Source organism: Egretta garzetta, unplaced genomic scaffold (assembly GCF_000687185.1).
Source record: "Egretta garzetta isolate BGI_Z169 unplaced genomic scaffold, ASM68718v1 scaffold260, whole genome shotgun sequence".
NCBI classification, from domain to species: Eukaryota; Metazoa; Chordata; class Aves; order Pelecaniformes; family Ardeidae; genus Egretta; species Egretta garzetta.
This window is the reverse complement of record NW_009258662.1, coordinates 1,196,901-1,223,594: the sequence shown is the minus strand read 5'-3', so window position 1 is coordinate 1,223,594 and position 26,694 is coordinate 1,196,901. Positions and strand designations below refer to the sequence as shown.

The 26,694-nt window shown below is 39.1% G+C and overlaps 1 protein-coding gene across 1 annotated transcript in view; it reads right to left on the bottom strand.

Annotated features, from left to right (window-relative positions):
- CHCHD3 (coiled-coil-helix-coiled-coil-helix domain containing 3) overlaps positions 1-26,694 on the bottom strand; it is a 170,026-nt gene that overhangs the window by 127,805 nt on the left and 15,527 nt on the right. The window contains exon 3 of the mRNA XM_009648396.2: positions 10,493-10,577. Within this exon, the coding sequence (XP_009646691.1) occupies positions 10,493-10,577 (85 nt within the window). The remainder of the gene's footprint in view (positions 1-10,492; positions 10,578-26,694) is intronic.

The window sequence follows — 26,694 nt, the reverse complement described above, 5'->3', positions numbered from 1 at the left end:
CTCAGTAATGTTATAGCTGTCGAAGAATAAATTCACTTCTAAATCTTTTGCCGGGTGTGAGATCAGACAAGGGAAACTTCTGCTGTGAGAGAGGGAAAAGGAAGTTTGAGGCGGCATTACTAGGAAAGGGCAATAGGACAAACTCAACCTGTGGAAGTGATGCCACAACTTGCCACTTTCTCCATCTCTGAGGCTGAAGTGACCTTTTAGATGCTTAAAGGAAATACATTTTACCGTTTTATTTTTATAAAATCAGTTACACACACCCCAAACTTGAATGTTTTGGTTTGGTAAATGAATAGCCCTCACCGCTGCCTGGCATGATTTGATTTTACACTCCAGAAAAGCCTACTCTGCAATCTTACCCATTTACTAATTTAACTCCTCTCTCTACCAACTATACATCTTCAGATATGGATGGAGAGTCATGCAGACATACATGTCACGTCCAGAGACAAGAGGCCCTTATCAGATGTCACACTAGCCTTTCTTTCCAGTTTATATGCAATTTATGACTTCTATCTTCCGAAGTCCTGTTTATCACTATAAAATATCCAAGTTTTGCTCTCTCAAATCAATAGCCAGTTCTTTTTCTGATACACTGAATGTCATATTAGAAAAAGGTTAAGCTTCCCAGCATTTGTGGAAGACAAGTCATCCTGTATAAAGGTGTATGAACAAAGACAGAATAATTATCCATATGCTCCATAAATGCGACAGTACTAACAACAGAGCTTTACTTCAAAAGCCTACCTTTTCATACCACAGTATCTAACTTTTTTTTTTTCCCCCTCCCAGGAACGACAACGGTAATGAAGAAACTTCCCTCTGAAAAGCAGTTTCTCTCAATTATATTTTTAAATAGTACTTGAATCTCTCTCTACAATATTTCATATACACCTTGTCAGAGAAAGGATGACAAGAGGAGGCAAGACGTGGTGCAAGTCTGTTGTATCAATTCTCGCGTTCCTTGATGTGATTATCAGTTGGGTAATATAGTTAGCTGGGGTTTTTTTAAAGAAAAAAAAAAAAAACAAACCAGTATGGTCACTCCTGCCAGAAGATATTAAACTCTTAATTATTGACCTATCAGAAGTCAAAATAATTATCATCAATTTTACCGCTTCATGGGCATATTTCCAGCTTCCTATCCCTACTGTCAGTAGGAGAGAAGATACAATTTTCACACTTAATCTAAACACCACCAAGAGGTCCCAGTGGCAGAAGACGAGGTTGCAACTATTTTCAAAACAAGTAGCTTTTTGTCCCCTGTGAGAAGAATACTGCAAGAAAAAAAAAACCAAAAACAGTCTCCCAATTTAACATAGCTAATTACCTGGGAAAATATAATCATTTCAGAAGAAAATAAATCTACTTCAAAAAGTTTTCACCACATTTAGTGCACTGCCCAAATGAACTGAAGATACATCAATACGTTCTTCATAAATTCACCTCAGTAAAATATAGAATGAATATTTTAAACACATAAATCCTTTTATTTTTTCCTTATGTTCTCCAAACCTATGCCAGTAAACTAGAATAAACATGTTATTAAAACAGAAATCAATAGTAAGCTTTGAAATATACAGTAGCACAAAAAGGTCAAGCCCCAGTATTGATTTTAATATAACATTTTTGGTGCGTAGTTCCCCACAGGGGTCTTCTCTAATATTGTTCTTCATTCTTCTTTCACTTTACATTTTTGCTGGTGAATGTGGTGTTCTCTCCTGCAAAAGCTGCCTACTCCAAGAAGTTTGCTAAGAGCTTGTCACATATGCAATGTACTGCTGAGACATGACAAAACAAGGTCGGGGGGAAGCACTCAGACGCATCAGAGTATCAATTAAACCGTAAAGTGAATTGCAGTTATATAGGGACCCTCCCCCAAGCACAACAACAACAACAAAAAATATAAAGCAGCTAATGGCTGCAATCTAATAACCTACCACTGAGAGCCACCTTCATGCACCAGTGTGTACGTATTTTTAAAAGCTGATTTAGAGTTTAGAAAGATTTTCTTTAAACAGATGAGGATGTTTAGAAATACAGAGGTTGCAATAAGTTATCCAGCTAATGACAGATAAAATGCCACACCATATGGAGCCCAGCTAGCCAAGTAGAACAGACTCCAGTAATTCATTACCAGGGAGTGTTTGAAAATCTATCATCTGTATTACTCAAGAAAAGCATTTTTCACGTGGCTTTCAAGATAAAAGTTACCAAAGTCATCACAGGAGACTAGATAGTCAAAACATAGCAAAACCTAAGAGTTGTTAAAAGCCATCATAGAATTGCAGAAGGGTTTAGGTTGGAAGGGATCTTTGAAGACCATCCAGTCCAACCCCCCTTCCATGGGCAGGGACATCTTCCACTAAACCAGGTTGCTCAGAGCCCCATCCAACCCAACCATGAACATTTCCAGGGATGGGGCATCCACAACTTCTCCAGGCAACCTGTTCCACTGTCCCACCACCCTCATTGTAAGCCATTTCTTCCTTAGGTCCACCCGAAACCTTCCCTCTCTCAGTTTAAAGCCATTGTCCCTCATCCTGTCTCTGCAGGCCCTGGTAAAAAAAAAAAACCTCTCTCCATCTTCCTTATAACCACCCTTAATATATTACAAGGCTACAGTTCCAGGTGTCCCTAGAACCTTCTTCTCCAGGCTGAACAACCCTAACGCTCTCATCTTTTCTCTGTAGCAGAGGAGTTCCAGCCCCCTGGCCATTTTTCTGGCCTCCTCTGGACCTGCTCCAACACATCCATGTCTTTCCTGTTCTGCTAACTGGCTTTTTGGTGATGATACCAGAAAATAAGCAGAAGCCAATACGGGGAAGGGATAATGGGTATCCCAGTAGGCAACTGCTAGAAGGCCCAGAAAGCTGACCAAGGACTGAATAAGACTACAAAAGAAAATGCAGGCTTGTACCTATAAGTACAAGGTAGTTAGGAGACACCAAAACACTCCCGAAGCAGCAGGCAATAGTTCTCTTCTGGATCTGCTGGTTAAAATCACAAATCTCCAGATACCCACCATTTCCCATCCACTGACAGTTACCACCCAGACTCAATTCCCTTCACGAGGGATCCTAGGAACATGTCTCATTCCACTTCAGGTGAAGTCACCTGGAGAAGTTCAAGCCTGTTCCTCAAATCAAGTTAACCCACATCCATGATCTTTAAACAGAAGGAATCTTGCAGGGTTGAGACTGCCTAAACAGACATTTTAAAGATTTAAGCTAAACTATTACATACATCAAATCCTTTTTAATAAGATTTCGAGCAACAGCCGCACAACGCTCAGCACTAGTCCTGATAGTTTTCGACCTTTGTCATGCCTTAATTTTAGAGAAGGCCTAGCAACAGAGTTACCAAATCAAACAAAAAGCTACTTTTAAGCCTTTTCCTGCCTTAAAATTCCTACTTACAGTAGTACTTTTCCTCTAAGGAACAAATGCTGGAATCACAGGAGATACAACCCAGGAGAATCTACCTAAGGATAGGGAAAACCAGTCATCTGGGTCTCCTGGGACAGTCATATATCAGCAAACTGCACAGGGACATATATTTGGCATGCTAACAAAATGACATGGATGTATATATGGAAGACTTGAAGAAAATAAACTTTCTGCAATATTGAAAGGGTTGTCATGTACAGCACTTTGCAAAAACACCTCATTATACATATAATTAATATTTGCCATGTGCCAAATCATATTAAAAAAAAAGTGGAAGCTAGGAAACACTTGCCAAGCAAAAGCGACTGGAAACCCACAAATATAATTACTCTAAGCTAAATGATTAGCAAAATAAGACAGACTGAAATTTCCCTGATTTTCAAGGGGGGGGGGGGAAGGTAAGTAATCATTCATGAGTGTTCAATTTCTATGGGAAATCACATCCTTCATTCGCCTCAAGTATTGTTTTGTGTGTATTTTAGTGGTGGAATCCAGAAGTCTGATGGGGTTGACAGTGGCTAAAATTTTATCCTTATGCTGATGATAAAAGCTGTTGTTCACTTTTGCTTTTTCAAAATAGCTTTTTTTCTGTGTGTGTCTTTCGTAATTCAAACTCCTTATAAACAAAAATATTTATCGAGCACTATCAGTATCGTGAACTCTAACAAATGAGTAGTTTCATATTCAGGAACAAAAGTTAGCTTATCTAGCAGATAAACTTCTGTTTGGTTTCCAAATTAAAGATGAGAGGAGAAGGAAAAACACCTAATTCCACCATGCCTGTTCTCCAGAGCCATAGCATTAAAAATTTTTACTTATTGACTTCTTGGGAAATCAGGAAAAATGCTAAACATTCGCTGAGCTTGTCCAGAACAATGGAAAGGTAATAGTCAAGTTAGTATTCCATGTTTAGACTCGGACATCCAGGTTAACAGGGAGAGTACAACAGTTCCAGTACCATGTTCTGGCAGTGAGAGGCAAACTAGAGCAAGCCAGACAGACATTGAGACACAACAGTTAAAACTTGGAAAATCTCAAAATTGATAAAGTTTATTTCTTGGCAATAAAACCCTTTAGCCTAATACCACTTCTCTTTCTTCCAAATATGTATTTTGTGATTCCCAGTGCTAGTCTACTACTGTATAGAATCATAGAATAATAGAATGTTTTGGGTTGGAAGGGACCCCTAGAGGTCATCTAGTCCAACCCCTGGAGCATTGTCCCACAACATACCCACTGGTCCACTGAGTTGTGCAGATTTCTCTGCAGAACTCAATGGAGCAGATACATCATCCTGACCAGAAGCAGCTTCTCATCACTGAAATTCACCGTGTTCAGTTTTGGGTACCTCACTCCCAGAAGGACCTGGAGGGGCTGGAGCATGTCCAGAGAAGGGCACCGGAGCTGGGGAGGGGTCTGGAGCCCAAGGCTGCTGGGGAGGGGTCTGGGGGAGTTGGGGGTGTTCAGCCTGGAGAAGAGGAGGCTGAGGGGAGACCTTATCACCCTCTGTAGTGAGGTGGGTGTCAGTCTCTTCCCCCTGGTAACGGGCGATAGGACAAGGGGAAACAGCCTCAAGTTGCGCCAGGAGAGGTTTAGGTTGGATATTAGGAAAAATTCCTTCCCCGAAAGCTGGACAGATGAGGTGCTTAGGGACAGGGTTTAGTGGTGGGATGGCAGGGTTAGGGGAACAGTTGGGCTTGGCGATCTTAAAGGTCTTTTCCAACCTAAACAATTTTATGATTCTATGAGCCATGGCACCAGCTGGTACAGTGCAGGGCCACCTCTGTGCTATCAGAAGAAATGCTTCCAGTTACTTCAACAGGAACAGCTATTCCAGACTCTCTCATCGCCAACATCAACAAAATGATTAAAACAGAAGAGTTCAACAGCTGTGACAAGACCTAGTGTAATGATCTACATTTGTAAGACTATACCTCAGGAGGAAATCCAAACAGCAAACGGATTGAGAGTTTCGTTGTCATATTTTGTACCATCTCATGTCATGGCAAGTAAGTAGTTTCACAAACTCTGCATCTCTTTCTATTATGGCACTGGAAACAGAGTTAAGAACTTTGTGAAAAAAGAAACTACGTCAACAATTACAATTTATTACCTCTCACTACTGCCAAACTGAAGTTCTTGTCCCTCTTCCCTTGTTTTTAAGTCTTTTCTTACAGAGCTGTAAGAGCAGTCACAGAGGGCAAAAGCCTGCTTCTTTAGCAGGTCTGAAGGGACTGTACATACCAGAGGCAGTAATAAAAATCACACCCAGAAAGCCTTTTAAAGATGCCCAAAGTAGTGATATGCGTGTGGTTTGCTGAACCATTGAGGTACTAACCTACACTTTGTTTTCAGTACAGATTTCTCTTTACTGAAAACAAACCTTATAATCTCTGTAACACTGTAAGAATAGGGCATATTTCTGGGAGGTATGGTAAGTACCAGCACGAAATGGAAAACAGACAATAGAAACACCAAAGCTTTATATTTCTCGAAGGGGGGGAAAAAAAAGCATATTACTCTTTCCTCTTCCTTCTGTTCAGAGCATAAAGAACCTCTCCAGTATTACCAAAAGTAGCAATAACACTATTATAGCAATAATACTGATAGCATTACAACCTGTACATTACCTTGAGTATTATCATAGGATTGTAGCTCCGACACATTAACCGGTCTCATCTGCTGATGCAGTCACTGCAAATTCTATTACAACTGAATAATAATCAATTTAATTTTTCTAAATGAAAATGCTTTTAAGATGCAACATTTCAAATGTTCAAAAATCCAAGTGAGAAACCATAGTTGAGCTAAGTAGAAGAAAGAATAAACTAGAATCAACTTTGTCTCTTCAGTGGGGTTTGTGGTCAATAGGACTTTATTACAAAATACCAGACGTGTTCCTCTCTTGCATAACTGACCGGAGAGAATGAGAATACCTACACCAGTCAGATAAAAGGTCCAACCTACTTCGTATAACCCATCTCCAACGCTAGCCAGCAGATACGTGAGAAAATATAAGACACAAGGCAAGTAGACATCCTTCCTTCATGTACAACTCATTTCTGAGAAAATAAATGTTGCTTCTACTTAAGATGACAGAAAGGAAAAAAGAATTCCATACACAGCAAGTGCACTCATCCAGTCTATCTGAATAAGTAGGTATATTCCCAGTGGACAATCAGCTGAAAGGCAGCTCTATTGAAGCACTTCCAGGAATCTTTGTCCATTAGTTGGACTGCAAAAACAGTGAGCTGAGGCGGTGGCCTGGCCCAAGATAGTCAAACATGGGGGGAAATTTAGCCGTTGGTAATGCTTAAGTTTTCATCAACAGACTAGAAGCCGTTCTCGTGATGGTAGCTATTAAACTTTGGACCAACTTACAATGTTTCCACAATCTCTATATGGACTTCCAAATTATGGGGGAAGAAAATCCCATAAGTGTTCATCATTATTTGTGGGAAAAATTAAGTTCCCAAGCAGCCTCCTGGTTTTCATCCTACTCTCATACAGCCAAAAGTTTAGGCAAGCTTCATATTCTCAAAGAAACATATAGGTTTGTAACCATATCCAGTGACACACACACACAAAACAAAAAGAACATATGTGAAGAAGCATACAGAAGAAATAATACAGGAGACCAGCGGGCACACCATTTTGGACACATGTTCTAAAGCTGGGTCTAAATCACTAGTTTAGGTATAACTGTTCAATGTCCCTTTAAACAAACACCGTGTAATTCAAGTATTGTGAGTGCACTGACAGCATTAAAATACAATTTGAAGAGCCAGCCTTTAGCTCTAATCCCAGAAATAAGCACAGATCTTAACTTTTTATAGTAAGAGTAGTCCATCTGTACTGTGTATGTATGTGTGAATAAATAAATTATATAGCAAGTTAATTTTAAGATTTCCTTCACAGTCTGAAATGAGTAAAATACTCCTCACAATCAGATCAAAATGTGGTCATACACTGCATACAGAAACAGTACTGAAATTAGCTGTTACAGTTGGAATCAGACACAACAAACAGTTGCATCTTTCAGATATTTACATGTTTAAATGTTGCTTCACTTAAAGATTGGAAAAAACAATGGTTTTGAGAAAGGAATGAAAATGTACACATGCAAAATACACCATCTATGGTGAAAAAAAAAATCTCATTAAATGATGGCAGAAATAAAAGATCTTTAATTTCATGTTGCGTACCATCCACGTCTGTCTTAAAAGACTGTCAACAAAAAAAAAGCAGTGGCTTATCAAATTAAACTGTTAATAGATCAGAAGTGCAAGGTCAAGTAGTTTTTAATACTAGGATACCAGTTAAAGTCTCTAATGATGGGCTGATGCCCCTACCATAACACTTCTCCCCCTCTGCCTAAGAAATAAATATAAATAAATAAATGAGAGGTCCAGTACTTTGACTTGTTTTTCCTAAATAAAAGTCGCAAGTCTTATGTTCAGGGGGTCAGGCTTCATTATACTCATTTCTCTATCAAAGAGCCTGATATCAGTGCTGTGAGAGATGGTGATCACGGCGCTGCATGTTGCTATTCCCAGAGATACAGGACACCATCACGCTTCCGTCCAACTGGCCTTGGACAGCACATTTGAATACTGCATCCTTCCATATAGTTACAAAACCTGCATTACACTGTATTTTTTCTTGTGCAACTATTGGCATACAAATACTATAAACTATTCTCTGTTAACAGTTTCCTTTCATTATATGCTTTAAGCACAGTATACCTGGGAACTCAGGTTTTGTTTTCCAACAGTGCATCAAAGTGCTGGTATGGTTATTACAAATTACAGCTGAGAGTAATCTTTTCCTTTTCATGTTTATGTTACCTAGAACACTCTGCACTGGACAGACACACAAGAGAAAATACTTTATCTGAACAATGTGTATCTAGCTCTTAAGTAGGTACTCGAAAAATGAAGTCCAGTAATGACAAAAAATTATACCGGCTCTAAGTGCATGAGCATCCGGAAGACTGGCACAGGAGGTTTGACAGAAGACGGCATTTTTTCACCTGTAAGTATGGATCCTGACTTGAAAGAACATTGCACAGACATTTCTCATGCCCCTGCACCGTGGGGAGATGGCTTTCTCAACTAGAATAAAACAGGAGGGGTAGGTATGCTGAAGCTGAATAACATCAATCTGTTCTTGAAGCGATCAACAGAGCAGCATTCCCTTCGGCCTCAGAAGAACGTGATCCAGAGGAGAACAGCTCCACATGTGCTGCAGCACTACTTGAATGTTTTTAAAATGCAAGCCTTGACCAGAATTCAGCCCATGAAGACCTCAAGCAATAGCTAAGTAAAGATCTGCATCTTTTAAAGTTGTTTCATCCAACACAGAAACAGCTTCTACCATCTCGTTAAAACATGTTTTTATACTGCGTAGAAAGCATAATAAAAAAATCCTTGCTTATTGCTAAACAAAACAAAATTAGAAAAGGATTAAAGCTGCTTACAAGACTTGATATTTGTCATTCTTTGTATTTTTATTTTAATTTATTTTTATAGTTTACATTTCAAAAGCACAGATTCTTCAACCTGATTTTAAGACAACACATTTTACAGGATCGCTTTAATCTGTAGTATCTTCCTCACTAATCCTTCGCCAAATAAAGGGAAGACTGGCAGCATTACTCCCTACAAGGTATAAAATCAGGTATACCACACACCAGTCTGCTCCCTACCTTTCACAGATCGATGCACCACCCATGAAAACTGAATTAGGGAATACTTAATGAAAATTACTGAAAAGCGTCAAATGACAAAATACTGAAGTTACAAAACAAATATTTCCATACCGTAATCAGATTTAGCTGAACTCTTGAGCAGTCAACATGAAGCTCAAACATAATGCAAGTTCTCCTGTCAGAACCCAGTTGAAAAGAGGAGAGATTTCACTGTAACATATTGATTTCCCTTACTGCTGATTAAAAAAAAAAAAAAAAAAAAAAAAAACCACCCTATTTTTTTTCCTGGGACATTTATATAGTCCTACCTAATTATATACTCCAGCAACCTAACTCAATTAAATACTAATATAGTGATGTGTAAGAAACAACTGATATATATGCAGACAGTTTAAGTAGTACTAATTACATTCTAATTTTTTTAATTCATCATAATGAGCCTTTCTTCCCATTCTCAGAATGGAGGACAACGTGCAGGTTCATATTTATATTCAGTGTGTCATATTCTCTATCTAGAAAATCACTGAAAGCAAGTACAAATTAACACACAAATCCACCAAGTTCACCATAAAGCCAAATTTCAAATTCAAACAGGGTTTTTGGTTTTGGGTTTTGTTTTTGTTTTTTTTTTTTAATTGCTAATAATCCCACAGTACCATACTAAACATTGCAGAGTATAATTGAAAAATGCCGCATCCAAAGTCTGCCGGTGCATTCTGTGTGACTCTACCCAGCCTTTCACAGTAACTACAATCTCTGAAACCACATACAAAAGTAATGTTTCAATATACAGAAAGGATATCAACAGGGTATTCTATTAGTAAACTGTGAATATACAAAGTGCTGTATTAAAAAAGCACTATGCTAACTATTAAAGCAGTTCTAAACATACTGCAGCTCACAGAAATACCAAGAATTGCCATTTCTGCTGCTGTTTAAATTTACCTTTTGATCAAACAGAGGGGTTATAAGTACCCCACCTCTGCAGTGCTCTCAAGCTACTTCTATCTCTACACTGCAAAGAGAATGTTTGGACTCAGGAGAAATCAATGAAGATTGAGCTTAAAAGACTGCAAAAAAAAGAGTCAGGCTTATGAGGTCAAAAGGGATTTAGATCAACATTTTATATCAGCTTTTACAAGGAAATTGCAGTTAATTTGTTGGTTTAACATGTATTTAATATCAAAACTTGCTATATTACACAAAGCTCTCACCTACCATTTTGTCTTGGGGCACAAAATTCAACTGTTTCTAGTAAATAGATAAATAACAGTAATAAAAGCATTAAGTACACGCTTGTTTTAAATATTGTTATTAACAAACCAACCTTCTCTTTTGAGCTTCAGAGTCTCTCCTGGCTCGTTCTAATGCCAGTTCTTCAGCTATTCTTTTCTTTAGTTCTTCATCATTAACTACAATTAAAAACAAATTAAATGAAATGTTAGTGGAACACAACATATTCCTAATTACAGAAACAACTGCATAATACAGGGCTCTGTTTCATTTATTTTCTTTTTTGTCTCTAAAGCAGTTGGAGCACTTTCTTGTGGTTTACCCACCTTTCAAATTTTAGCATATAATGCTAGAGAGCCTTTAAAAATTACTCTTATTAAGGAACTTTTCAATTAGTGGAATCTTTTGAAAATTAAAAAATTATACAGAATATGTTAAATTAAGTATATTTTTTCTTAAGAAATATGCCTTTATAAAGTAAAATTGGGGGGGGACAACAGACACATGACCAAAACCCAAATAGTAAAGTCATAAAAATGTTGCTTTTTATTTATACAGAACCAAAGGAAACATCTTCCTGTGTAATGAATCAAGTGTTTTCAGATACATATTTTACCCAGCAAAGCATTTACAACATCCTTCTAGCTTCTATTGTTTAGAAAAGAGATTTGGCCTCAAATTTTCCCAATTTTCTTTTAAGAAGGAGAGGTGGAAATAATGTTTTCTTCATTTAGTTTACATCAGATGAATTAGTTGAAAATCTGGTTAAGAACAGAAAAAGCAGGGAAGCAACTTCAAGTCTACGAACAAGCTTTTGCACAAAAAGGTAGAAAAGTATGAGAGCCATTAGTCTCACAGAGGTCTTTCAAGGTCATAGGATTCCCAAAAACCCATTCAGTAAGGTTTTGAAACACAGAACAGGTCCATTCCCAACTCTCTCTGATATTCAAGGGCTCGTCACGTGAGCTACTACGCTGATACCGTTCAATATTAACTATCTCCGCACCTACGAGCGACTGCAAACTTCTGAAAAATCTGACCCAAGGAGATCAGAAACAGTTTGTTGTTACTTCCTTTGATGGAAGTTGTAGCAATACAACATGTTTCAAAAGAATTCCAGAAGAATTCATACTGAAGAGGTTGTTTCAACCTACAAAACCAACCAAAACAAACAATGACAAAAAAAAAAACCCCCACCAAAACCAAAAAAAAAACCCCCACACCAAAACTTGGAAGAAAAAAAAAAAACCCCCCCCACCAAAACCAAAAAAAAAAAAAACCCCCCCCCCCCAAAACCAAAAAAAAAAAAAAAACACCCCACACCAAAACCCACACACACACACACACTAAAAGAGAACCCAGTTTTGGAGATGGTGTTGTTTTCTCTCTATCTAAACACAACTTGACACACACATAGCAGGAATTAAAGAAAGAAAAAAATATTAAATACCCAGTCGTCTAGTAAGAAAAAACAGCATTTTCCATTTGGGAAAATGTAGTAGCTTAGTAACCGAAAGTTTTACTGGCTTCAGCAGAACAGCTGTTAACTTTGCATAAAATATTGATTTGTAGCAATCAAGAGGAGTGAGTTTTCCTACAGGTGGAAAAGAAAACAGCTATAAAATATAGGTGTAGAAAGAGATTAAAAAAAAAAATCAAGTAATTATTCCAATATAAATCCTAATCTAGACCTGTTGGTCTGGAATGAAGGAATACCCACCTACACTGGCTGAGCTGGTATAGGCATATGGATAATTCCCTTATTTATATGAAGCATCTGGCTCAAATTTCACCCTATGGTACCACAGAGCTAAAAGACATGTAATATCACTCCAAAACACCTATCGCTTGAGCATAATATAGATGTTAAATTCCAGAAGGTGATAGAAGCCCCTCATCTGACCTCAAAAGCAGGAATAAAAACACTTGCTTAGGTAGCTGAAAACCAAAGAACGACATTTTCAGGCAATGTAAGGCATGAAGCAATTGCAAGGCAACGAGCAGTCTCCTTCGAGGTTGCATTTATATAAAGTATTTATGCATAGAGACAGCATTTGACAACTGCTAGTGGTCGGCAACTTGTGGAGATACTGGGGCAGAGTGGGAAAAGCTGTCAACCACCTCTTTCACAGAAAGCTAATAGTTACAGCATTTGCAGATACACCCTTGTTTTGTTTAGTTGGGTTTTTTTTTGGGGGGGGTTGGCAAATTAAGCTAAAGAAAAAGTGCTTTAGAGGATGTCTAGCCATTAGAAGACAAACCTGGGACAGCCTCCAGGTTCTAGTAGCCCCTTTGTGGAACCCAGTTATTTGTTTTACATTAGGCAGCAATCAGAGTCTAAAACAAATAGGCACACACACAAAAAGGCAGCAACAAATAGCCACGTATCTCAGTGACCTCGCCTCTAGGAGTTGGCTTTATCCACAAATATTACTTACCATCATTAGCCCACATGCCCATCATAGTTAATAGAGTGCAGTGTGCAATTCTTCTCAGCCTAAAGTAGACTTTTAAAATAGTGAATTTTATGAATGAATGAAGCAGCTTCATCGACTACGTAGGAGTCTTGGCCCACTAATTCACTTATGAGCATCTTAAAGCAGAAGGAATCGATATCCATCCTGCCAGATGCAGCAACTGCTTAAATGACAGAAACCGAGTTGCATTAAGGAAAAGTGGGGGGACGCTTGCGAATGGCAAGTGAGACCCCAGCCTAAAAATATATTAACATACGTGAAAATCCAGAGTTTTAATATTAATCTTGTAACAGATGACTGCCACAAACCCTGGATAGAAAAGCAAAATCCCATTTTATCAGGGCTATGTCTTCTGACTGTTGACACTGCTCCACTATTTTCTCCTCTGAGGCTATGCGAGGACGTTCCCCATTTGAGAAGATACCGAGTTGCTACAGCACACCTGTACATTTCCAAGCAAAGCTCAGCTAGTCACAGTGAACTGTATCACCAGGAGAGAGGAAAAAAAAAGTTTAGCAAAATATCAGGCAATCACAAGGATCCTGTTTCTGTACTGCAGCAAGCATTAATCTCCCCCACACCTCAGTAAGCATCGCAAGCCAAAATGAGAGCAGTTAAGGTTCTGCATTTGTACACTTAGAAATGATTAAGCTGTCATAAAAGCAAAGAATTTATTTCACATCCCAGCTACCTTATTCACAGAACAATCTGAAAACCCATAATCAAGTGTTTCTTACTGCAGTTCTGCTCAACCCAGATACCTCAATATTTCATGTCCTTTTAATACCGCACCTGAGACTACACAAAACGTTGCGTAAGTATATTGTTCACCAGCATCCACATCATGAAGTTTATTGTTCTGGTGCGCAAAAAGGAGTACAAGAACTCTAAGAGACGAGCAAACAGGTTTTTTTAAGTCATAATGAGAAAAGATTCAGGCATCAGCCGATAAAGACATCTGACCTTAACAATCAATTAGGTTAGCCATCGATCAGCCAAATACTAATAGGGAATAAAAGCGGAGCGATAGATCATTCAATAGAATTATTGTAAGATGTAAGTGGGTAGCTCCCAAATGGGAACTTTATGATGTTTCACCAAATGCAGTTCTACAAGTAGGAGGGAATTGTTCTAGGGGAAGAAGCATTTAAAGAGAAATGTTAATTTATTAGAAAGAGGATCAGAAAAAAAAAGGAGCCGTTTCTAGACAAAAGCACTAACATTTCTCTCTGATGGGAACCTCTGCTAAGACTATAAGGCATTAAAAACAGACAGCTGACCATTGAACTAGTGGAGAATATTAAACCCTGGTGGGTGCAAGACTGCTAAAATAAGCATGATCTGGAAATGATAAGTATACAGCAGTTGCCAAAAATTACGTAGCCATTCCCACCACCACCCCCTTTAGCATTTTAAGTTCTTCAGGATACCAAAATCGGCATCAACTTCATAGTAAGTGCATCCCAGAGCAGACAAATTTGGAAGATTTTCAGGCAAGTACATTTTGGAAGGTCACACTCACATCCCAGTGCTTTCTTCTGCTCCTACAAGGGTGTAAAATGAATGCAGCTCCACCATTTCCCCAGTCTGAATGTGCTAATGCACAGCTCACATCACAAGACAATTTCGATAGATGGTCAGTAATGGGAGCTATACTCAAAAAGCCATAGTGCTGCAGCCAGAAATAACTCTTCTCTGTCCTCTTAGCATGTGAAGGGTGGATGCTGATAGGTGTCTGATAAGCAGTATTCTCTTCGGGATAATGGGAACAACGGGAGTACCACCAGCCGCATTGCCAATGGGCTCATTACCATGCTCAGATCTAGCAGCAGGTTGCACAATGCTTAAAAAAAGAGTGACCAGACTGCTCCCCATAACACCACCGCTGACACAGAATACCAGTATATGATAAAAAACACAAAGCTCTTGCCTGCATCTTGGCAGACCAAGCAGTGACTGTCGACGGGACAAGGACATTTTGCCATTTTGGTGGCCTCAGGGATGCAGTAACCTGACGTTTCTTCTCCATCTGCCTACTCTTTTGAGGAAGTTTGACAGACATGGTCATTTATACCTAAAATTATAGCATAAACGCATGACATATTTCCTCCCCTTCATGCACAGATTTAACTTTTTTTAAAAGTACATCTAAATTAACCAATTATTATTATTACTGAAACCATTTTCACATACTGCAAGCGCAAGATAATATATGTATTTGGTTCGGTTAAGTTCCTCTCCCCATACACACACACACAGGTAAATTCAGCTTCTTTCATAATTAAAACAAAGCTTTAAGAGCATGGAAGAAAAAAAGGACAAGACAGCCAAAGATTAGATCTGAAGAAACTATAAATTACATCCAATACATATCAATTGGCCGAAATCCATGACCGTGCCCAATGAACAGACGAGAGGCAACTTCCAGAATAAAAGTTACAGCACTGTTATTCACGTTTTCTACCAAATCATTGCAGTTGGCCTTATGCCTTCAGACAGATGTGCAGAGTGAAAGGGTGCAAGAATACCTCTCACCAGGATGGGGTTTTATTTTTAAAAGAACACAGAGCAGGCTGGCAGTTACGGAAGCATAAAAACATTCTCTCCATGGCAGTGTTTCAACACTTTTCTGTTCAGCCTTTTCCAGACAAGGACACTCTGAGATTCCTATCCATCCAACACCCTTTTGCAAACTTGGAGGAGGCTGATTCTGCCACCTTTTTAAAAGGCCATAAAACCTATGAAAATGCTTTGGGGAGCCACTTGTAAAGATACGATGTTGTTTTCCATACTCCAGACAAAGACTAATCTGACTGCTGTTTAAAAAAACCATCAAACAAACAAACAAATAAACAAAAAGAGTGAGCAAAGCCATTTGCTTAACCCTTATAACTGATTCTTCTGCTTGTGCTTCAAAGCCACATGAATAACAAAGCTTACACCTGATATGTTTCCCAGGGTCCAAAAGGCTTTGAATAATTACAAGGACAATTGATGAGGACAGAGGAGCTAAGGGTACTGAAGAGCTCACACACTTACCAACAGTTACTGAGGTTTCAGATACATAATATGCACTTCATCTTAGAACTTCAAAGGCCATCCACTAGCAGGATCGGAGCAAAGCCAAGAGCTTCACATGGTGACAATTCTTGAGAAGCAATCAGCAATTTTAACTCCTAGGTTGGTGCATAAGGGTATGTGCAACTCAGCTACTCTCATAATATTCTTCTCCGGTTCCTCTGCCCTTGCTAGTCACAAGATCTAAATCCATACCTTTCTCCTCTCACTCTAAAGCAGTTGCATCACAGAAAAAAAAGAACATTCAGCACGAAAACTAAGATCACAGCAAGAAGGCGGCACCCAAAGCTGCAAACAACACACTTGAGGTAAAGCAGACACCTGCAGCCTCAAAAAGGTTAGCTTGAGAAATCAGGAATACAATATGGACAAGTTAATCAAATAACCTCTAGCCTGCAGAGCTGCGAATCTGCCCATTAGTCTTGCATTTTCAAAAAAAATCATTAATGGAAACAGCATTTATTATCAGGCACCTTAGCTAAATCCTCCTGAAAGGGTAGGTGCATTAAGTTATTAATGAAGAGACACTTAGGTTTGATACAATCAAACATCTTTTAGAAAATACTTAGCTAGATAATATTCGGAGAACCAATTTACCCAAAAAAAGGAAAAATGAAACAGTTCTACTTTTCCTTTTAATTTAGCTTTGCTAATTAAAAGAAAAAAAATTGTGTCCCATGGACAGGACGTCCTTCAGAGAGCAACTTCTCAAAGGCCAAAACACAATCATACAGATGTTCTCCAAGCCATCTGATAGTCTTCCTCAAAAAGATAAAAATTTGGTTTTGCAAAAAATATCTCCAAGGATGGAAACAGCACAGCCCCTCTGGGCAATACGTCTCAATGCCCGACGGACTTGATGATAAAAAGCTTCTTACAGTCAAAAGCGCTCTTGTTGCAACATACGCATCTTGTTTCTCGTCTTCATGCCATGCACCACCATGAAGAGGCTGGTTCTGTCTTCTCCATAGCTTCCTTGCTGGAAGGGTACTCCCAAGCCCAACAAGTCCAGGTCCCTTGGCTTCTCCTCTCAAGTTTCAGGCCACCACCCCTTCACCCAAGGAGCCCTGCAATGCATGTGAGGCTACAGTGGCTACTTCTGCTTTCAAATAAACAAGGGACAGGGAAGGACAACTCATCCCATTTAGATTAAGTACATGGCTTAGGTGCAATCCAGAGGACTAATCCAGGGGTAAGATACACAAAACCAGAACACACAATCTTCAAATTAGTGTCTGAATGCATCAACAAGAAGCTACATATGCAATTCGGTTCATCTTTTACATCAGCACTCAGTAGAGGCTGTTAGGAAAGTAGTTATAAAATGAGTGGTAAATTACTGTCATGGATTAGAAACAGGCTACGACAAACAGAGGACAAAGTGCTAGCAATGGGAAAGCTAAACAGAGACTTTAAACTCTGCACATGAACAGTCTAAAGCTATTTTAATCAAGACTTCGTAAGACTGGAAAACTTTAAAAGGGAGAAAATAAGGCCAAGCAAGCTGAGCAGCACAATGGTATACACATTCAGTTTTGAAAAATGAATAGCCGCACACACTGGAGAGCATAATGCAATTTTATCTTACATTTTGCTTGCTTTTTAAATCACCCATAATCACATGTAAGTCCTGAGTATTGCATAAAGAAAATTTGTTTAACGGCCAGCAGGGCAGGAGAGGGAAGAAGGTAGAAAGGGAAGAGAAGGTTCAACATAAGTATAGCGTATATAAAGAATGAGAGAGAAAGAATACGAAAGATGGATATAAGATGATGCACCCCGACACTTCCTCAAGTGCAATGTTTTATCTAACAACAGTTAAAGCCAAGGATAAGCTTTGCTGAGATTATTTTCAGTTCCGCCAAAATTTATGGGCATAGCACAATAATCACTTTGAAAACTTGTCCAAACTACTTGGTCCAATAGCTTATATTAACATTGTCTTTCTTTTAAGGCAAAGGGGAAACATTACAAGATTTAGTCTTTAAAACAAAGCATAGAGCAAGCGAGAGGTTTGGGGTTTGGTTTTTTGTTGGGTTGTTTTTATTGGGGTTTTTTCTACATCAAAAGCACTAACATGGTTTCTCACAGAGCTGCACTGCGTGTTTCTCTGCCCCCTCACGTTAAGTCCAGCTGATCTCCCTTATCCCTATGACATTGTCTTCCTTGAGCTCTTCTCCAGCCTCCAAACTTCATACATGGCACAGGCTGTAGTCACTTTTGCAGAACATGTGCCCATCTGCCAGCGGTAGCATATGTGTAGAGTGGCAAACCTTCGGCAAAACAGCCCAGGCAGCTGAAGACCTTCTCTCCATAAAAGCATTTGTCTTATTGTCTCTTTTCTACCTAGCCCCCGATTTTTCAAAACCTATAGAAATATCAGGGCCTTGAGCCTTTCAGCCTTCTTTACTTAGATTTGGATGAAATAGATTAATGAATTCAAAAGTTACCAGACAACAACTGATAAATGTGTGTCACTACCATACAACTCTCTTCCTTTGGGAAAGCACATAGAAATAATGGAAAGAAAACCCAAAATGGCTGAACACAGAGAATCAGAATCATAGAATTGTTTAGGTTGGAAAAGACCTTTAAGATCATCAAGTCCAACCGTTAACCAAACGGTGCCATTAGAAGAGACAGGGTATAGAATATAACAACATAAAATAGGCAGCTCTGGGCTGCTATTCATTCTCCCATCACACATTTTTAAAACAGCTTCACAGCTGTCCAAACTACTTGGTCCAATAGCTTATATTAACATTGTCTTTCTTTTAAGGCAAAGGGGAAACATTACAAGATTTAGTCTTTAAAACAAAGCATAGAGCAAGCGAGAGGTTTGGGGTTTGGTTTTTTGTTGGGTTGTTTTTATTGGGGTTTTTTCTACATCAAAAGCACTAACATGGTTTCTCACAGAGCTGCACTGCGTGTTTCTCTGCCCCCTCACGTTAAGTCCAGCTGATCTCCCTTATCCCTATGACATTGTCTTCCTTGAGCTCTTCTCCAGCCTCCAAACTTCATACATGGCACAGGCTGTAGTCACTTTTGCAGAACATGTGCCCATCTGCCAGCGGTAGCATATGTGTAGAGTGGCAAACCTTCGGCAAAACAGCCCAGGCAGCTGAAGACCTTCTCTCCATAAAAGCATTTGTCTTATTGTCTCTTTTCTACCTAGCCCCCGATTTTTCAAAACCTATAGAAATATCAGGGCCTTGAGCCTTTCAGCCTTCTTTACTTAGATTTGGATGAAATAGATTAATGAATTCAAAAGTTACCAGACAACAACTGATAAATGTGTGTCACTACCATACAACTCTCTTCCTTTGGGAAAGCACATAGAAATAATGGAAAGAAAACCCAAAATGGCTGAACACAGAGAATCAGAATCATAGAATTGTTTAGGTTGGAAAAGACCTTTAAGATCATCAAGTCCAACCGTTAACCAAACGGTGCCATTAGAAGAGACAGGGTATAGAATATAACAACATAAAATAGGCAGCTCTGGGCTGCTATTCATTCTCCCATCACACATTTTTAAAACAGCTTCACAGCAAAGCTGAAAGGGCAGCATTTAAAAGACTTATTTTTGTAATTTTTTTGTAATATTTGAAATGCACAGTGGAAAATATAGGGTTAACTTTTTGCTGAAGCCAAAAGCAGGTAAAAATCAAATGGGGGAAAAAAAAAAAAAAAAAAAAAAAAAAGACTAAACACCACCAACAGGCTATGTAATATGTAAAGCGGAGTTTGAGAACACTGCTTCAAGGTATGTATCAGCCACTGCCAGAAACGGGAAGACTTCTTTTTTTGCTGGAAAAACTATTTCACCATTACTTACTGCAGAATTTCTTGCATTCAACTCTGTAGCATCTGGTATTGACAAGAGAGCATCAGGGCATTCAAACCATCGATCTGATCCAACAAGGCAGTTCTCATGTCCCTGTGCACATTAAGTATGAACATTAACCAGCTCACTTGGGACAACGTACCTTAGGGCTGTCTTCAAACCCATCATCCGTCTCAGTAGCTGGCAGGGCAACTGCAGCTTTGTAGACATTAAAGTTAATGAAGATGTCACAAGGAAAATTTCTAACTGCGCACTAGTAGTCATAAATATTGAATCAGAAATCATACGGCGGCAACCTGGTACCTCCACAACATCAAGCTGTGGGCTTATAAACACATTATGGGTCTGTAATTAAAACATTTTTCCCACCCACATTCCAACTTAAGATGCATAATACGCAAATATCATAACATGCAAATACCATCAATTTATTTTTCTACTTAATCAACACACTGGTTTGGTCCGTATCTAAATTCACAGAATCTTAAAAGAGTTTGGGTTGGAAGGTACCCTTAAAGGTCATCCTATCCAACCCCCCTGGACTTCCATACATCGCCAAAAACCCATCAATATCAACAGTAGCCATTTAATTTGAACAGCAGAGAAAAGACAAAAATATCAGATCCATTAATCTTCATTTATAAAGAGTAGCCAACTATGGAAATGACGGGCACTCAAGTAGCGTACAAGAATTTCCACTAGACCTGGAAGAGAAGAGTATATACTTTATATCTTATTCAATTAAACAACAAGGAAACGTTGTTCCCTTTCCTGACCTTCTCAAAGTTGTCTCAAGCAGCTAACCATGGAGACAAAGTTTGTCTCACCCCTGAAATAGGTTACTTGAGGTGCAGGTTAAAGTGCACTGGTAAATCAATGCGAGACAGTCCATCTACGCCTACCCATGCTGCGTGCCGTCTGTGCGTAAGTAGAAGCTTCAGCTCATCAGAGCTGCCACTCAGGTAACTTATGAGCATAAAATTCGCTGGTAGAATTACATACTTTAGTTTGCTTTGGATATCAGTGACACTGTCAAGGAACTCTTATCCTGGACTCCTAAAAACGTAACTTTTTAAGACAGCCATATAAATATTCATTCCACACTACAGAAAATACTAAGACTTCTAGTTTTAAAATCAAACTGTATGATTTCAATGTTGATTAAAGCCACAGCAAATATATTTAGTGTGCTTAAATTAGATAAGTCAATGACACCATTAAATACACTCTTCCTTCTTTAATTATTATTTTTGAAAGAGCCTGGATTTGCTGGTTACAGAACACAAGAGGAAAGAAGGAAGAGTTATAACAGTTAGCACATCAGTATTCCCAGCATACAACATTTTTTTTAAAAAAAAAAAAAAAATCAATGGTTTTCAAACACTGTTGTAGCTGGTCTTTAGCCCTATAAGTAGTCCAAATTAGCCTCACACTCAATGGAAAAAAATAATGAACCATCCCTTCATTCCACCAGCACTAAAGAAAAAAGTCCAGAAATAAGTTATTTCCTTTAAAGACCCAAGTGTCTGTTTCTCTCCCTACAACAAAGGGATCCCCTAGAGACCCCCCAAAGTTTACTGGTATGCGTACAAGTGAATTATCAGAAACAAGTCCCTAGTTGTGCCAGAATAGTTGCTTCCATCAGTGACCTTATTACACATTTCCCAAATTCCTTTATTATGAGCCACGGATCTGGGCATGGCCAGCATTTAAACTGTTGGGTTTTTTGGTTTTGTATTATTATTATTTTTAAAGAATAGCCTTTTTAAGAATAAATTCTACTTTCAGTCCCGTACAAATTGAACTACCAACACATACAGCAACTCTTCTATTTAAATTCAGAATTACAGGCACTTCCTACCATCACAGATTCAGTACAAACATACAGTGCGCCTCCAAGGACAGAAATTTGTATTAACTGATAAATATTGGTAATGTGCAGCGATACTTAAACAAGCTCATAGGATAATTAAATACAAAAACAATGCAATTAAGTGTGCATAATTTAAAAATATTTAATATTTTAGTTTCCAAAGGCACTCTTGCATATATTACATTATCTATTTTACAATGTAAATGTGGATATCAATCAATTTATACTAATTTAAATTAAAAACAAGATGGTACGTGATCTAGAAATAGCAAAGCAAAGTTAGTTCATATTATATTTGGAACATCCTCTCTTCAGTATCCCATTATTGTTGCAGCTTTAGCAGTAAAACCCAACAATGAACTTATGAGGGGGGCTAGAAAAAAGAAAAAGGGGAGAGCAGGATGACAAGGTTTTCCCCTATAATCCTTTGAATTGGGGTCTACCTGCCTGTGTTCAGCAGCTCTATTTATTCTCGAGATTTGCACCTAAATGAAAAAAGCAGAGAATTTTCCTTACTCCTTAGCATGTCCAAGGTTACATTCTAATAAGCTAACAGAAAAATCAAATAAACAGAACAGGATGTATACAATCCACAGAAAGACGGAAAATTAAAAAATGCAAAATCCCAAGGCTAAACTTCAAATTTGATCTTTTAAAACTTAAAGGATCTTAAAGGAAAAATGGAACACAGGAGAATAAAGTGGTAGGAGCCAAGAAGCAAGGACATGCGAGCAAAGGTCTATGCAGGACAAGACCATCCTGCTGCACTAAGGAGCCTGCGTAGCCACCCCTTCCAGTAACTGATGGGTTAACAGTAAACGTGTGAGCTCTTCCCCTACAAAATCCTTAGGCAATACTCAGCCTGGCTTTTCATATCGCCCAGAAAACACATCAACCTCTCCCCCGTCCATGCTAAGCTCCGACTGTCGGCCCTGAACGCAAGCAGGGAGAGATGCCCCGGGGTCACGACGATCATGGTAGCAGAGCAGACAGAGGTTCTCACCATAAATTTAAAATTGTGCATTTGTGCGATTCTTCCATCAGACTTCATGATTTTCTGTCAGATTTCATGATTATTCAAAAAAAAAAAATGTTACAGGAATTTCAATGCAGTATAGTGAATCCTTAAAAATCTGTCAAGATCTAGAAACTTAGAATTTATCACAAAAAATAGGCATGCTTGACAAAGAAAAAACACCGTGGTTTAGAGGACTAAAGTTATCTAACAGGTGACAGACCTGCAGAAGCACTGCAAGAAACATGAAATATGGGCGATACATCTTGAAATGTGACAACTAATAGTTTTATTGTCACTTTTAAAATTGTTCTCATTGCCCTTAGAAAGTTGTCACCGTTTCAACCAAAGCTCCTCCACAACCCATCCTTCTCACCCACCTTGGTAATAAGTGTATATATATGAAATTGTTCAAGAAAGATGAGGAACTCCTAGGGAGAGTCCGGAGGAGAGCAACTAGGATGATGGGGGGACTGGAGCATCTCCCCTACGAGGAAAGGCTGAGGGAGCTGGGCTTGTTCAGCCTGAAGAAGAGAAGGCTGAGAGGGGACCTCATCAACACGTACAAATATCTTAAGGATGGAAGTCAAGAGGATGGAGCCAGACTCTTTGCAGTGGTGCCCAGCGCCAGGACCAGGTGCAATGGGCACAAACTGAGACATAAGAGGTTTCAGTTGAATATGAGGAAAAACTTCTTGACTTTGAGGGTGACCAAGCCCTGGCACAGGCTGCCCAGTGAGGTTGTGCTTCTCTGGAGATATTCAAAGCCCTGTGTAGATTGCTCTAGGAGAGCCTGCTCTAGCAGGGGGGGTTGGACTAGATGATCTCCCGAGGTCCCTTCCAACCCTTGCGATTCTGTGAAATAGTTTATTTCAGCAGCTATTTAACTATATGTCTTTTTGTTGTTCTGTTCATTTTAAAAAGTTAAAAAATATTAATAAAGGAACTGAAGTATCATGTACCTTTACAAGCCTATTACTGGCAGAATACCCTTAGATTGAATACAGCAGTTGAGAGACTTGCTATTTCAGCTGCCTGTGCTAGTAATTCCTACTGTACATATACTCTAAGATTTTTCTTGCTGAATACAATGGACAAAAGCATCAGGATTTCATAATTCAACATTTCAAAAAAATAATCACATTGTAAGCAATGATGGGAAGGATTTTATGATTCTGCTTTCAACAGGATTAAGCATGCAGTGTTCTTTCAGGACAGTTTAAGTTGTCCAGTTCCTGATCTTTATGGTTCATAAGTTTACTGTAAAGCTATTTTATCTGACAGTATGGGGAAATTTACAGGTATCCCTTTTATTTTCTTGGACAAAATCACTTCTAAATTCTTTCACCACACATATTTCAATGAACATCATCTACCACTGGAGAGGACAGTGCAATAATCATGTATTTCTACACATAACAGCTAGGTAAAAGGGTTTATAAACTAAAACATCTCTTTAGTTATACATGTAGAAATCACCACTGATGACAAAGGATTACTAACTTCTATTGCACAGGCCAGCACTCCCAAATGGGACTCTCCATACTGTCGAGGCTACATAAATAGAAAATGTAGATGTTCATTTCAGCTACTACCATCGCCTTTAAAGCGGATTCTCCAGCTGTCACCGCACACTATCAGTGGCACTGAAAAGTCAATTTTACCCAACTACAGCTCCGGATTGCAGTCACTTTGGACAGGAATAAGAAGGTTCACAAAGCTACTCACCACTCTGAATCAGAAAGCCCTCTGTTGAGGATATTTTCACATACCTTTCCATCAGTGGGAACATACGCTCAGAGTACCTAGCTCTCAGCATTGAATTTTATTGTCAAATGTCCATGTGCCAACTGTTTGTGGGGCAGGGAGCCCTGCTGTTACATAAATGTGGTTCAAAACATAGAGAACAGGCCTTGCCACCCAAAGAAGGTAGGTGAAGACTTCTAATGAGCGACTGAATGGGATGAGTTAATGTAAATAGGCAATGGGATAAAGGATAATGCTATTTTCTGATATCGTGCATTCCATACACACAGTGCACACCTTTATAAGGAACAACCCTCCCCTCCCCCATCCTTTTTGTCTTTTTTACAAATAAATGTTTGCAAAATATGAATTTCTATTCACCTAACTCTTCGACCCAAACCGAAATTTTGATATATCTACGATGGAGCCTGTCCTTTCGTAGCAAACCAATCTGAACAATCAATCAGAAGAAAGAGGGGCAAGGCAAATAAACATAAAGACAGACAACCAAAGACTGGGACTTGCTGGAAGATACAGTTTCACAACGACGCTGCTTCATCAGCTTTCTGAAATTCAACCCCTTCACTACTGCTTACACTATTTCCAAAGCCAGCTGCGTACTCACAGCTCCAAATGCCAAAGGAAATTCTCTCTCTGCTTTGTGAAATTAAAAACCAACAGTATTTTCCTTCCCATGAGCAGCTAAATTAATGATAACCTGGCTTCTTGTGGATTTAGGTTCTATTCCAATTCTATACACAATAACCCTACCTCTTCTCACATCCCAGTACTATTTGAGCAAAGAAGGTGAATTTTATGGCTGGCCCAGAGTTATGCACCCAGTGACTGCCCACCAGCACACTTGCACTGACTGCTCAGTAGCCCAAGATACCACAGCAGAGTTTTGCCTGCCTGTCCCGCAGGGCATAACTCGCAGGTCCCCAGCGTCCTGAGGGGTCACACAGAAGGTAATGCTGTAAAACATCAAAACCTGCATCCACCGTTAATTTGCAACTACTCTGTTACTTAAAGCTATCACGAGATGCATCAAATCTAAGAAGTTATCTTTGAACTTTAGTAAAGAGTGGAGCAACTGCTTGTTTGTCCTGTCTCACTGCTGTTCTCAAAGACTGGTGACTTTCTGCACCCACTTCCTTCCCTTCAGATGCTGAATTTCAAATGTATGGGACAGCCAAGCATCAGAAAGCACGCCAAGAACAGCACCACAACCACAAGCTCCAGGACCTTCCAAAACCTAGTCTGGCCTATTTGCATGCATTGCTCCAAAGCATCTTCCCCCTTCATATTGACCCAAGCTCTCCCAAATCCACTGGGCTCACTGATGGCTTTTCCACAGTCTTGTAATTCTCCAGGATTCCCCTGCCCCTGCCTTTCCACAGTTGGACTCGATGATCTTAAGGGTCTTTTCCAACCTAACCGATTCTATATGCATCAGGTCAGGCTGCAGAAGCTCTTGCTGCAAGTCTCCGCGTATCATTATCTCCTCCAAGCTCAACCCTATCACCAAACCATCTTTCCTTTCTCACCAGTAATGCTCTGAATTTTTCCCAGCCAGGGTTACGCACAAGCAGACACAGCAAGAGGTACCGCTCCCTTCCAGGCCAAGGACACCAGCCCTTTTGAAGGGAAGGGCCCAGTGAAGAAATCCAGTAAGAAGGAAGACTGAAAGTTGAATACAGAAATTGCAAAGCACCGATAGGGTGGAAGGGGAAGGATATGAGATTCAAAGAGGCAAATTTACAATTAAACTAGGAAAAGACAATAATGACGGAAAAAGAATACGGACAATAACAACGGAAAAGGTATGGGTGCTGCAGAAGATCCGCATCCAGTAAAGAGCTTCCCCCATCCATCCCAGGCACATCCTTGAGGAAATTTCTAGGGGTGCAGCAGAAGTCTTAACATTCAAATAAAGTAAGTTGCAACATGCATTACAAGATACATCAGTAGTTATTTTCACCTTGCAAATCAGTTCAACAGTGTGAAGGTAATCTATGCTACGTAACGCTGGTCAATAGTCATACCAGGAAACACTGGAATAGTACCATCGTCACCAATCCATTTGCAGATTTTCAGAAAAAGAGGCAAATAAATTAATTATCCTTGAGAAATCTCTCTCTCCAACTAGTTTGGATAAAACTAGGTAATAACTTCGCGTGTTATTCTGGGAAAGAGGGAAGATAAAAACAAATTATGTAAGAGGCCATAGTGTAATGATACTGTGAAAAATCAAGCATTG